Source organism: Oncorhynchus nerka, linkage group LG7, assembly GCF_034236695.1.
Source record: "Oncorhynchus nerka isolate Pitt River linkage group LG7, Oner_Uvic_2.0, whole genome shotgun sequence".
NCBI lineage: Eukaryota > Metazoa > Chordata > Actinopteri > Salmoniformes > Salmonidae > Oncorhynchus > Oncorhynchus nerka.
Genome location: NC_088402.1, coordinates 97126413 through 97140714, shown reverse-complemented (window position 1 = coordinate 97140714; position 14302 = coordinate 97126413). Strand labels below are relative to the sequence as shown.

Below are 14302 nucleotides of genomic sequence, written 5' to 3'. Positions count from 1 at the left end.
GGCTGGTCAGTCAGCATTTCACTGTGAGGTCTACACCTGTTGGTTAAGGGCTGGTCAGTCTGTATTTCACTGTGAGGTCTACACCTGTTGGTTAAGGGCTGGTCAGTCAGCATTTCACTGTGAGGTCTACACCTGTTGGTGAAGGGCTGGTCAGTCAGCATTTCAATGTGAGGTCTACACCTGTTGGTGAAGGGCTGGTCAGTCAGCATTTCAATGTGAGGTCTACACCTGTTGGTTAAGGGCTGGTCAGTCAGCATTTCACTGTGAGGTCTACACCTGTTGGTGAAGGGCTGGTCAGTCAGCATTTCAATGTGAGGTCTACACCTGTTGGTGAAGGGCTGGTCAGTCAGCATTTCACTCTGAGGTCTACACCTGTTGGTTAAGGGCTGGTCAGTCAGCATTTCACTGTGAGGTCTACACCTGTTGGTTAAGGGCTGGTCAGTCTGCATTTCACTGTGAGGTCTACACCTGTTGGTGAAGGGCTGGTCAGTCAGCATTTCACTGTGAGGTCTACACCTGTTGGTTAAGGGCTGGTCAGTCTGCATTTCACTGTGAGGTCTACACCTGTTGGTTAAGGGCTGGTCAGTCAGCATTTCACTGTGAGGTCTACACCTGTTGGTTAAGGGCTGGTCAGTCAGCATTTCACTGTGAGGTCTACACCTGTTGGTGAACGGCTGGTCAGTCTGCATTTCACTGTGAGGTCTACACCTGTTGGTTAAGGGCTGGTTAGTCTGCATTTCATTCTTAGGTCTACACCTGTTGGTTAAGGGCTGGTCAGTCAGCATTTCACTGTGAGGTCTACACCTGTTGGTTAAGGGCTGGTCAGTCAGCATTTCACTGTGAGGTCTACACCTGTTGGTTAAGGGCTGGTCAGTCTGCATTTCATTGTGAGGTCTACACCTGTTGGTTAAGGGCTGGTCAGTCTGCATTTCACTGTGAGGTCTACACCTGTTGGTTAAGGGCTGGTCAGTCTGCATTTCACTGTGAGGTCTACACCTGTTGGTGAAGGGCTGGTCAGTCAGCATTTCACTCTGAGGTCTACACCTGTTGGTTAAGGGCTGGTCAGTCTGCATTTCACTGTGAGGTCTACACCTGTTGGTGAAGGGCTGGTCAGTCTGCATTTCACTGTGAGGTCTACACCTGTTGGTTAAGGGCTGGTCAGTCAGCATTTCACTGTGAGGTCTACACCTGTTGGTTAAGGGCTGGTTAGTCTGCATTTCACTCTGAGGTCTACACCTGTTGGTTAAGGGCTGGTCAGTCAGCATTTCACTGTGAGATCTACACCTGTTGGTGAAGGGCTGGTCAGTCTGCATTTCACTGTGAGGTCTACACCTGTTGGTTAAGGGCTGGTCAGTCTGCATTTCACTGTGAGGTCTACACCTGTTGGTTAAGGGCTGGTCAGTCTGCATTTCAATGTGAGGTCTACACCTGTTGGTGAAGGGCTGGTCAGTCTGCATTTCACTGTGAGGTCTACACCTGTTGGTGAAGGGCTGGTCAGTCAGCATTTCACTGTGAGGTCTACACCTGTTGGTTAAGGGCTGGTCAGTCAGCATTTCACTGTGAGGTCTACACCTGTTGGTTAAGGGCTGGTCAGTCTGCATTTCACTGTGAGGTCTACACCTGTTGGTTAAGGGCTGGTCAGTCAGCATTTCACTGTGAGGTCTACACCTGTTGGTTAAGGGCTGGTCAGTCAGCATTTCACTGTGAGGTCTACACCTGTTGGTTAAGGGCTGGTCAGTCTGCATTTCACTGTGAGGTCTACACCTGTTGGTTAAGGGCTGGTCAGTCAGCATTTCACTGTGAGGTCTACACCTGTTGGTTAAGGGCTGGTCAGTCAGCATTTCACTGTGAGGTCTACACCTGTTGGTGAAGGGCTGGTCAGTCAGCATTTCACTCTGAGGTCTACACCTATTGGTTAAGGGCTGGTCAGTCAGCATTTCACTGTGAGGTCTACACCTGTTGGTTAAGGGCTGGTCAGTCTGTATTTCACTGTGAGGTCTACACCTGTTGGTTAAGGGCTGGTCAGTCAGCATTTCACTGTGAGGTCTACACCTGTTGGTGAAGGGCTGGTCAGTCAGCATTTCACTGTGAGGTCTACACCTGTTGGTTAAGGGCTGGTCAGTCTGCATTTCACTGTGAGGTCTACACCTGTTGGTGAAGGGCTGGTCAGTCTGCATTTCACTGTGAGGTCTACACCTGTTGGTTAAGGGCTGGTCAGTCTGCATTTCACTGTGAGGTCTACACCTGTTGGTTAAGGGCTGGTCAGTCTGCATTTCACTGTGAGGTCTACACCTGTAGGTTAAGTTCTGGTCAGTCAGCATTTCACTCTGAGGTCTACACCTGTTGGTTAAGGGCTGGTCAGTCTGCATTTCACTGTGAGGTCTACACCTGTTGGTTAAGGGCTGGTCAGTCAGCATTTCACTCTGAGGTCTACACCTGTTTGTGAAGGGCTGGTCAGTCAGCATTTCAATGTGAGGTCTACACCTGTTGGTGAAGGGCTGGTCAGTCAGCATTTCACTCTGAGGTCTACACCTGTTGGTTAAGGGCTGGTCAGTCTGCATTTCACTGTGAGGTCTACACCTGTTGGTGAAGGGCTGGTCAGTCTGCATTTCACTGTGAGGTCTACACCTGTTGGTTAAGGGCTGGTCAGTCTGCATTTCACTGTGAGGTCTACACCTGTTGGTTAAGGGCTGGTCAGTCAGCATTTCACTGTGAGGTCTACACCTGTTGGTTAAGGGCTGGTCAGTCAGCATTTCACTGTGAGGTCTACACCTGTTGGTTAAGGGCTGGTCAGTCTGCATTTCACTGTGAGGTCTACACCTGTTGGTGAAGGGCTGGTCAGTCTGCATTTCACTGTGAGGTCTACACCTGTTGGTTAAGGGCTGGTCAGTCTGCATTTCACTGTGAGGTCTACACCTGTTGGTTAAGGGCTGGTCAGTCTGCATTTCACTGTGAGGTCTACACCTGTTGGTGAAGGGCTGGTCAGTCTGCATTTCACTGTGAGGTCTACACCTGTTGGTTAAGGGCTGGTCAGTCTGCATTTCACTGTGAGGTCTACACCTGTTGGTTAAGGGCTGGTTAGTCTGCATTTCACTGTGAGGTCTACACCTGTTGGTTAAGGGCTGGTCAGTCTGCATTTCACTGTGAGGTCTACACCTGTTGGTTAAGGGCTGGTCAGTCAGCATTTCACTGTGAGGTCTACACCTGTTGGTTAAGGGCTGGTCAGTCTGCATTTCACTGTGAGGTCTACACCTGTTGGTTAAGGGCTGGTCTGTCTGCATTTCACTGTGAGGTCTACACCTGTTGGTGAAGGGCTGGTCAGTCAGCATTTCACTGTGAGGTCTACACCTGTTGGTTAAGGGCTGGTCAGTCTGCATTTCACTGTGAGGTCTACACCTGTTGGTTAAGGGCTGGTCAGTCAGCATTTCACTGTGAGGTCTACACCTGTTGGTTAAGGGCTGGTCAGTCAGCATTTCACTGTGAGGTCTACACCTGTTGGTTAAGGGCTGGTCAGTCAGCATTTCACTGTGAGGTCTACACCTGTTGGTTAAGGGCTGGTCAGTCTGCATTTCACTGTGAGGTCTACACCTGTTGGTTAAGGGCTGGTCAGTCAGCATTTCACTGTGAGGTCTACACCTGTTGGTTAAGGGCTGGTCAGTCAGCATTTCACTGTGAGGTCTACACCTGTTGGTTAAGGGCTGGTCAGTCTGCATTTCATTGTGAGGTCTACACCTGTTGGTTAAGGGCTGGTCAGTCTGCATTTCACTGTGAGGTCTACACCTGTTGGTTAAGGGCTGGTCAGTCTGCATTTCACTGTGAGGTCTACGCCTGTTGGTTAAGGGCTGGTCAGTCTGCATTTCACTGTGAGGTCTACACCTGTTGGTTAAGGGCTGGTCAGTCTGCATTTCAATGTGAGGTCTACACCTGTTGGTGAAGGGCTGGTCAGTCTGCATTTCACTGTGAGGTCTACACCTGTTGGTTAAGGGCTGGTCAGTCTGCATTTCACTGTGAGGTCTACACCTGTTGGTGAAGGGCTGGTCAGTCTGCATTTCACTGTGAGGTCTACACCTGTTGGTTAAGGGCTGGTCAGTCTGCATTTCACTGTGAGGTCTACACCTGTTGGTTAAGGGCTGGTCAGTCTGCATTTCACTGTGAGGTCTACACCTGTTGGTTAAGGGCTGGTTAGTCTGCATTTCACTCTGAGGTCTACACCTGTTGGTTAAGGGCTGGCCAGTCAGCATTTCACTGTGAGGTCTACACCTGTTGGTTAAGGGCTGGTCAGTCTGCATTTCACTGTGAGGTCTACACCTGTTGGTTAAGGGCTGGTTAGTCTCCATTTCACTCTGAGGTCTACACCTGTTGGTTAAGGGCTGGTCAGTCAGCATTTCACTGTGAGGTCTACACCTGTTGGTTAAGGGCTGGTCAGTCTGCATTTCACTGTGAGGTCTACACCTGTTGGTTAAGGGCTGGTCAGTCAGCATTTCACTGTGAGGTCTACACCTGTTGGTTAAGGGCTGGTCAGTCTGCATTTCACTGTGAGGTCTACACCTGTTGGTTAAGGGCTGGTCTGTCTGCATTTCACTGTGAGGTCTACACCTGTTGGTGAAGGGCTGGTCAGTCAGCATTTCACTGTGAGGTCTACACCTGTTGGTTAAGGGCTGGTCAGTCTGCATTTCACTGTGAGGTCTACACCTGTTGGTTAAGGGCTGGTCAGTCAGCATTTCACTGTGATGTCTACACCTGTTGGTTAAGGGCTGGTCAGTCAGCATTTCACTGTGAGGTCTACACCTGTTGGTTAAGGGCTGGTCAGTCAGCATTTCACTGTGAGGTCTACACCTGTTGGTTAAGGGCTGGTCAGTCTGCATTTCACTGTGAGGTCTACACCTGTTGGTGAAGGGCTGGTCAGTCTGCATTTCACTGTGAGGTCTACACCTGTTGGTTAAGGGCTGGTCAGTCTGCATTTCACTGTGAGGTCTACACCTGTTGGTTAAGGGCTGGTTAGTCTGCATTTCACTCTGAGGTCTACACCTGTTGGTTAAGGGCTGGTCAGTCAGCATTTCACCGTGAGGTCTACACCTGTTGGTTAAGGGCTGGTCAGTCAGCATTTCACTGTGAGGTCTACACCTGTTGGTTAAGGGCTGGTCAGTCTGCATTTCATTGTGAGGTCTACACCTGTTGGTTAAGGGCTGGTCAGTCTGCATTTCACTGTGAGGTCTACGCCTGTTGGTTAAGGGCTGGTCAGTCTGCATTTCACTGTGAGGTCTACGCCTGTTGGTTAAGGGCTGGTCAGTCTGCATTTCACTGTGAGGTCTACACCTGTTGGTTAAGGGCTGGTCAGTCTGCATTTCAATGTGAGGTCTACACCTGTTGGTGAAGGGCTGGTCAGTCTGCATTTCACTGTGAGGTCTACACCTGTTGGTGAAGGGCTGGTCAGTCAGCATTTCACTCTGAGGTCTACACCTGTTGGTTAAGGGCTGGTCAGTCTGCATTTCACTGTGAGGTCTACACCTGTTGGTTAAGGGCTGGTCAGTCTGCATTTCACTGTGAGGTCTACACCTGTTGGTTAAGGGCTGGTCAGTCAGCATTTCACTGTGAGGTCTAAACCTGTTGGTTAAGGGCTGGTCAGTCTGCATTTCACTGTGAGGTCTACACCTGTTGGTGAAGGGCTGATCAGTCTGCATTTCACTGTGAGGTCTACACCTGTTGGTTAAGGGCTGGTCAGTCTGCATTTCACTGTGAGGTCTACACCTGTTGGTTAAGGGCTGGTCAGTCTGCATTTCACTGTGAGGTCTACACCTGTTGGAGAAGGGCTGGTCAGTCAGCATTTCACTGTGAGGTCTACACCTGTTGGTTAAGGGCTGGTCAGTCTGCATTTCACTGTGAGGTCTACACCTGTTGGTTAAGGGCTGGTCAGTCAGCATTTCACTCTGAGGTCTACACCTGTTGGTTAAGGGCTGGTCAGTCAGCATTTCACTGTGAGGTCTACACCTGTTGGTTAAGGGCTGGTCAGTCTGCATTTCACTGTGAGGTCTACACCTGTTGGTTAAGGGCTGGTCAGTCTGCATTTCACTGTGAGGTCTCCACCTGTTGTACTCAGCCTTTCACTGTAAGGTGAAAGTTCTACTCGGCGCATGTGACAGATAAAATTTGATTTGATTTGAGGTTCAAATCCGGGCTCTGGCTGGGCCACTCAAGGATATTCAGAGACTTGTCCCGAAGCCACACTGCATCTTGGCTGTGTGCTTAGGGTCATCGTCCTGTTAGAAGGTGAACCTTCGCCCCAGTCTGAGGTCCTGAGCGCTCTTGAACAGGTTTTCATCAAGGATCTCTCTGTGTCCCAGTCCCTGCAGCTGAAAAACATACCCACAACATGATGCTGCCACCACCATGCTTCACCGTAAAGATGGTGCCAGGTTTTCTCCAGACGTGACACTTGGCATTCAGGCCAAAGAGTTCAATCTTGGTTTCATCAGACCAGATAATCTTGTTTCTCATGGTCTGAGAATCCTTTAGGTGCCTTTTGGCAAACTCCAAGTGGGCTGTCATGTGCCTTTTACTGAGGAGTGGTTTCCGTCTGTCCACTCTACCATAAAGGCCTGATTGGTGGAGTGCTGCAGAGATGGTTGTCCTTCTGGAAGGTTCTCCCATCTCCACATAGGTACTCCAAATCTCTGTCAGAGTGACCACCAGATTCTTGGTCACCTCCCCAATCAAGGCCCTTCTCCCCCGATTGGTCAGTTTGACTGGGCCGCCAGCTCTGGGTGGTTCCAAATTTCTTCCATTTAAAAATGAAGGAGTGGCCTCCCGAGTGGTTCATCATAGTGCTAGCTGTGCCACTAGAGATCCTGGTTCGAGTCCAGGCTCTGTTGCAGCCGGCAGCGACCGGGAGACCCAGTGTCGTCCAGGTTAGGTGAGGTTTCGGCCGGCACGGATGTTCTTGTAACATTGTGCACTAGCGGCTCCTGTGGCGGACCGGGCGCAATGCACGCTGACACAGTCTCCAGGTGTATGGTGTTTTCTCCGACACATTGGTGCAGCTGGCTTCTGGGTTAAGCGGCAGGGCGGCTTGGCTGGGTTGTGTTTTGGAGGACGCATGGCTCTCGCCTCTCCCGAGTCCGTACGGGAGTTGCACTGATTGGACAAGACTGTAACTACCAATTGGATACCACGGAATTGGGGAGAAAGGGGGTAAAAAAAAAGAAAGATTGATAAAATGTAAAACTATATTAAAAAAAAGAATTATGAGGCCACTGTGTTCTTGGGGACCTTCAATGCTGCAGAAATGTTTTGGTACCCTTCCCCAGATCTGTGCCTCGACACAATCCTGTCTCGGAGCTCTACGGACAATTCCTTCAACCTTGACATGCACCTGTCAACTGTGGGACCTTGTCAGGTGTGTGCCTTTCCAAATCATGTCCAATCAATTGAATTTACCACAGGTGGACTCCAATCAAGTTGAAGAAACATCTCAAGGATGATCAATGGAAACAGAATGCACCTGAGCTCAATGAGTCTCATAGCAAAGGGTCTGAATACTTATGTAAATAAGTTTTTTGTGTTTTTTGTTTAAGATTTGTCAATATGGGGTATTGTGTGTAGATTGTTGATTTATATAGTACATTTTTAGAATAAGGCTGTAACTTAACAAAATGTGGAAAAAGTCAAGGGGTCTGAATATCTTTTCACACTATCACTGATTTAGCTAATAGCTGCTTTATTTAGGATTTCTACAACAGTAAGGTGTTAGTTTACCAGTGGTTCCTCCCTCTAATCCAGCTCCGTATGCGGTCACCATGCCTGGGTCTCCAGCCTGTCCCGTCTCCCCGACCCTGATTTGGAAAGGGCTGTCAGGGATGTGGCTGCCGTTGAACTTCACATCGATCAGATACAGACCGTTCTCTCTGGGAATGAACATCACAGAATATTTATCTGGAGGAGAGGAGAGTGGGATGGGAGGGAAATCAAATATACATCTGTTGTCAAAGCATGTTTAAACTCAGTCTGGTGTCCATGGTGACTGTGGTCTATCTCTCTAACAGACCAACTGTGTAGTAGTTTATTAGAGTGTAGTGTGTACTTGCTGTTCCTATCTGGATCAAAGTAGTACTGTGTAGTATATTGTAGTGTAGTTACCTTGACTAGCTCAGTAACACCGTGTAGTATAGTAAAGTATAGTATTGTGTAGTGTAGTTACCTTGACTAGCTCAGTAACACCGTGTAGTATAGTAAAGTATAGTATTGTGTAGTATTGTGTAGTGTAGTTACCTTGACTAGCTCAGTAACACCGTGTAGTATAGTAAAGTATAGTATTGTGTAGTAAATTGTAGTAAAGTGTAGTGTAGTTACCTTGACTAGCTCAGTAACACCGTGTAGTATAGTAAAGTATAGTATTGTGTAGTATTGTGTAGTGTAGTTACCTTGACTAGCTCAGTAACACCGTGTAGTATAGTAAAGTATAGTATTGTGTAGTAAATTGTAGTAAAGTGTAGTGTAGTTACCTTGACTAGCTCAGTAACACCGTGTAGTATAGTAAAGTATAGTATTGTGTAGTATTGTGTAGTGTAGTTACCTTGACTAGCTCAGTAACACCGTGTAGTATAGTAAAGTATAGTATTGTGTAGTATATTGTAGTATTGTGTAGTGTAGTTACCTTGACTAGCTCAGTAACACCGTGTAGTATAGTAAAGTATAGTATTGTGTAGTATATTGTAGTATTGTGTAGTGTAGTTACCTTGACTAGCTCAGTAACACAGTGTGGTGTAAATGTAGTAGTTACCTTGGTCTAGCTCAGTAACACAGTATAGTGTAGTATTGTGTGGTAGTAGTTACCTTGGTCTAGCTCAGTAACACAGTAGAGTAAAGTATTGTGTAGTATATTGTAGTATTGTGTGGTAGTAGTTACCTTGGTCTAGCTCAGTAACACAGCAGCCCTCCAGGGCTCCAGAGGGGCTGTGTACTTTAGCGTCAATCTGTCCCTTCGCTCCGTTCAGGCTCACAGCAAAGGATGCTGGGTGATTGACCTTCAACCAGGACTCCTGCTCAGATACAACTCACGATCAACACAACTAAACAACTACACAACAACTACACAACAACTACTACACAACAACTAAACAACAACTACACAACAACTACACATGTACTGGACAACTACACAACAGCTAGACAACAACTACACACACTGGACATCTACACAACAGCTAGACAACAACTACACACACTGGACATCTACACAACAGCTAGACAACAACTACACACACTGGACATCTACACAACAGCTAGACAACAATTACTACACAACAGCTAGACAACAACTACACACACTGGACATCTACACAACAGCTAGACAACAACTACACACACTGGACATCTACACAACAGCTAGACAACAATAACTACACAACAGCTAGACAACAATAACATACAATTCGACATACCAATTAGGATCTGGCTAAAAATACCTGAATCAGTTATAGAGCCCTTTGACCTTGGTTGTGGGGTCTGCTCATCAACCAATAATTAACTAAATGGTACAAACACCAAATAATGCATGCAGAGCAGAATTATTTTGAGGGGAGGAGTGGTGGAGTGAGAGGAGGAGTGGTGGAGTGAGAGGAGGAGTGGTGGAGTGAGAGGAGGAGCGGTGGAGTGAGGGGAGGAGCGGTGGAGTGAGGGGAGGAGTGGTGGAGTGAGAGGAGGAGCGGTGGAGTGAGAGGAGGAGTGGTGGAGTGAGAGGAGGAGTGGTGGAGTGAGAGGAGGAGCGGTGGAGTGAGGGGAGGAGCGGTGGAGTGAGGGGAGGAGTGGTGGAGTGAGAGGAGGAGCGGTGGAGTGAGAGGAGGAGCGGTGGAGTGAGGGGAGGAGTGGTGGAGTGAGAGGAGGAGCGGTGGAGTGAGGGGAGGAGTGGTGGAGTGAGAGGAGGAGCGGTGGAGTGAGGGGAGGAGTGGTGGAGTGAGAGGAGGAGCGGTGGAGTGAGGGGAGGAGTGGTGGAGTGAGAGGAGGAGCGGTGGAGTGAGGGGAGGAGTGGTGGAGTGAGGGGAGGAGCGGTGGAGTGAGGGGAGGAGCGGTGGAGTGAGGGGTGGAGTGGTGGAGTGAGAGGAGGAGTGGTGGAGTGAGAGGAGGAGCGGTGGAGTGAGGGGAGGAGTGGTGGAGTGAGAGGAGGAGCGGTGGAGTGAGGGGAGGAGTGGTGGAGTGAGGGGTGGAGTGGTGGAGTGAGAGGAGGAGTGGTGGAGTGAGGGGTGGAGTGGTGGAGTGAGAGGAGGAGTGGTGGAGTGAGGGGAGGAGTGGTGGAGTGAGAGGAGGAGAGGTGGAGTGAGGGGAGGAGTGGTGGAGTGAGAGGAGGAGTGGTGGAGTGAGGGGAGGAGTGGTGGAGTGAGAGGAGGAGTGGTGGAGTGAGGGGTGGAGTGAGAGGTGGAGTGAGAGGTGGAGCGGTGGAGTGAGAGGAGGAGTGGTGGAGTGAGGGGAGGAGCGGTGGAGTGAGAGGAGGAGTGGTGGAGTGGTGGAGTGAGAGGAGGAGTGGTGGAGTGAGGGGAGGAGCGGTGGAGTGAGGGGAGGAGTGGTGGAGTGAGGGGGGAGCGGTGGAGTGAGGGGTGGAGTGGTGGAGTGAGAGGAGGAGTGGTGGAGTGAGGGGTGGAGTGGTGGAGTGAGAGGTGGAGTGGTGGAGTGAGAGGTGGAGCGGTGGGTGAGAGGAGGAGTGGTGGAGTGAGGGGAGGAGCGGTGGAGTGAGAGGAGGAGTGGTGGAGTGGTGGAGTGAGAGGTGGAGCGGTGGAGTGAGAGGAGGAGTGGTGGAGTGAGGGGAGGAGCGGTGGAGTGAGGGGAGGAGTGGTGGAGTGAGGGGGAGCGGTGGAGTGAGGGGTGGAGTGGTGGAGTGAGGGGAGGAGTGGTGGAGTGAGGGGTGGAGTGGTGGAGTGAGAGGAGGGGCGGTGGAGTGAGGGGTGGAGTGAGGGATGGAGTGGTGGAGTGAGGGGTGGAGTGGTGGAGTGAGGGGAGGAGTGGTGGAGTGAGGGGAGGGAAAAGGAAGGTGGGGGGCTGTTGAGAGCCTTTAGATTGAGGCACGAGAAACACACACATCTTTACTATCCCACAAACCCTTAAACCAGCGCGACCCCTGACCTCTAACCACTACACCTGACCTCTAACCACTACACCTGACCTCTAACCACTACACCTGACCTCTAACCACTACACCTGACGTCTAACCACTACACCTGACTTCTAACCACTACACCTGACCTCTAACCACTACACCTGACCTCTAACCACTACACCTGACTTCTAACCACTACACCTGACCTCTAACCACTACACCTGACCTCTAACCACTACACCTGACCTCTAACCACTACACCTGACCTCTAACCACTACACCTGACCTCTAACCACTACACCTGACCTCTAACCACTACACCTGACCTCTAACCACTACATCTGACCTCTAACCACTACACCTGACCTCTAATCACTACACCTGACCTCTAACCACTACACCTGACCTCTAACCACTAACCCACTGAGAACCTCTTGTTGTGCTCAACAGAAACCTGCTGCGATGGTCAGACTAGACCAATTACTGATGTTGTAATTATACTGTAAATGTCCTGTAATGTATAGGATCATTAGCAGGGCTATTTTAATTTATAATAATTGTATATAATAAGTGTTGACCTGTCTGTCTGTCTCTGTCTGTCTGTGTCAATCTCCCTGCCTCTCTGCCCCTCCCCAGGCTGCTGCATTGTGGGTAGCGTGGTCCTGGGTGTGTTTGTGTCCCTGAGTCTCACCTGAAGACCGGCAACAGTGAGTCGTCTGGCGTCATCAGAGGGCGACGCCACGGGAACCACGAAGGGACTGTCAGGGATGTGCTCTTCGTTGAAACGGACAGACACCTCATAGTTTCCTGCAACACACACACACACTACGTTAGATACACACCGTTAGATACACACACACACGTAGATACACACAAACCTTTAAATACACACACCTTTATATACACACACCTTTATATACACACACTGTTAGATACACACACTGTTAGATATACACACTGTTAGATACACACAACTTTAAAATATTTGTTTTAGAGGGAGATGTAAAGGTGGAGACAGAGAGGAAGGGTTCATGTCCCCAGGATGGTCTGGAGACAGAGAGGAAGGGTTCCTGTCCCCAGGGTGGTCTGTCTGGAGACAGAGGGGAAGGGTTCCTGTCCCCAGGGTGGTCTGTCTGGAGACAAAGAGGAAGGGTTCCTGTCCCCAGGGTGGTCTGGAGACAGAGGGGAAGGGTTCCTGTCCCCAGGGTGGTCTGTCTGGAGACAAAGAGGAAGGGTTCCTGTCCCCAGGGTGGTCTGTCTGGAGACAAAGAGGAAGGGTTCATGTCCCCAGGGTGGTCTGGAGACAGAGAGGAATGGTTCCTGTCCCCAGGGTGGTCTGTCTGGAGACAGAGAGGAGGGGTTCATGTCCCCAGGGTGGTCTGGAGACAGAGAGGAGGGGTTCCTGTCCCAAGGGTGGTCTGTCTGGAGACAGAGAGGAAGGGTTCATGTCCCCAGGGTGGTCTGGAGACAGAGAGGAGGGGTTCCTGTCCCAAGGGTGGTCTGTCTGGAGACAGAGAGGAAGGGTTCATGTCCCCAGGGTGGTCTGGAGACAGAAAGGAAGGGTTCCTGTCCCCAGGGTGGTCTGGAGACAGAGAGGAAGGGTTCATGTCCCCAGGGTGGTCTGGAGACAGAGAGGAAGGGTGCCTGTCCCCAGGGTGGTCTGTCTGGAGACAGAGGGGAAGGGTTCATGTCCCCAGGGTGGTCTGTCTGGAGACAGAGAGGAAGGGTTCATGTCCCCAGGGTGGTCTGGAGACAGAGAGGAAGGGTGCCTGTCCCCAAGGTGGTCTGTCTGGAGACAGAGGGGAAGGGTTCATGTCCCCAGGGTGGTCTGTCTGGAGACAGAGAGGAAGGGTTCATGTCCCCAGGGTGGTCTGGAGACAGAGAGGAAGGGTGCCTGTCCCCAGGGTGGTCTGTCTGGAGACAGAGGGGAAGGGTTCATGTCCCCAGGGTGGTCTGTCTGGAGACAGAGAGGAGGGGCTCCTGTCCCCAGGGTGGTCTGTATTCTGACCCCGGCAAATGTCAATGCTCATGTCGATTACGATCACTGGGCCTACTACACACACACACACCTGACTCCTGGACCATGTAGGATACTCCACTGGATCCGTCCTTGCGGTCCTCGAAGGTGATCTCTGCTTTACTGGGTCCATCTACCTCGATGCTGAGACCCCCTGCACCTGCCTCCCGCGTCCAGATACTGAACTCAGCTACACACACACACACACACACACACACACACACACACACACACACACACACACACACACACACACACACACACACACACACACACACACACACACACACACACACACACACCAGAGAGGGATCAGTCCACACGCTGTCAGTGGCGTTAACTAGTACCGTGTAATAATTATACACACACACACCTGGTACTCCAGCCTCTGCCCTCTCCAGCCCGGGCCCTGCAACACGGACCTTGTGGGCTCCTCCTTCTCCCAGGGGCCCCACTGTGAACTGGAAGGGGCTGCCGGGCACGTGCACGCCCGCGTACTTCACACACACTCTGTGTACGCCGGTCTCCGTGGGAACAAAGTGGATGCAGTAGGTGTTGTTCTCTCCCTCCATGATGTCAGCCTCCTGGACCTGACCAGATGGACTGGTCACCTGGGCCACCATGTCTGCTATGCTGATCTCTGTTAACACACACACACACACACACACACACACACACACACACACACACACACACACACACACACACACACACACACACACACACACACACACACACACACACAGGGTTAACAGCCTCCTGGACCTGACCAGACGGACTGGTCACCTGGACCACCATGTCTGCTATGCTGATCTCTGTTAACACACACACACACACACACACACACACACACACACAGGGTTACAGCCTCCTGGACCTGAGCAGACTGACTGGTCACCTGGTCACACCTCCATCCCTAGTGCCTGGTCACACCTCCATCCCTAGTACCTGTTCACACCTCCATCCCTAGTACCTGTTCACACCTCCATCCCTAGTTCCTGGTCACACCTCCATCCCTAGTACCTGGTCACACCTCCATCCCTAGTGCCTGGTCACACCTCTATCCCTAGTACCTGTTCACACCTCCATCCCTAGTACCTGTTCACACCTCCATCCCTAGTACCTGTTCACACCTCCATCCCTAGTACCTGTTCACACCTCCATCCCTAGTACCTGGGCACACCTCCATCCCTAGTACCTGG

The 14302-nt window shown here is 50.8% G+C and overlaps 1 protein-coding gene across 1 annotated transcript in view; it reads right to left on the bottom strand.

Moving 5' to 3' along the window:
• flna (filamin A, alpha (actin binding protein 280)) overlaps positions 1–14302 on the bottom strand; it is a 264701-nt gene that overhangs the window by 29115 nt on the left and 221284 nt on the right. The window contains 5 exon segments of the mRNA XM_065021021.1: positions 7753–7929; positions 8903–9035; positions 11775–11890; positions 13153–13290; positions 13474–13740. Of these exon segments, the coding sequence (XP_064877093.1) occupies positions 7753–7929; positions 8903–9035; positions 11775–11890; positions 13153–13290; positions 13474–13740 (831 nt within the window).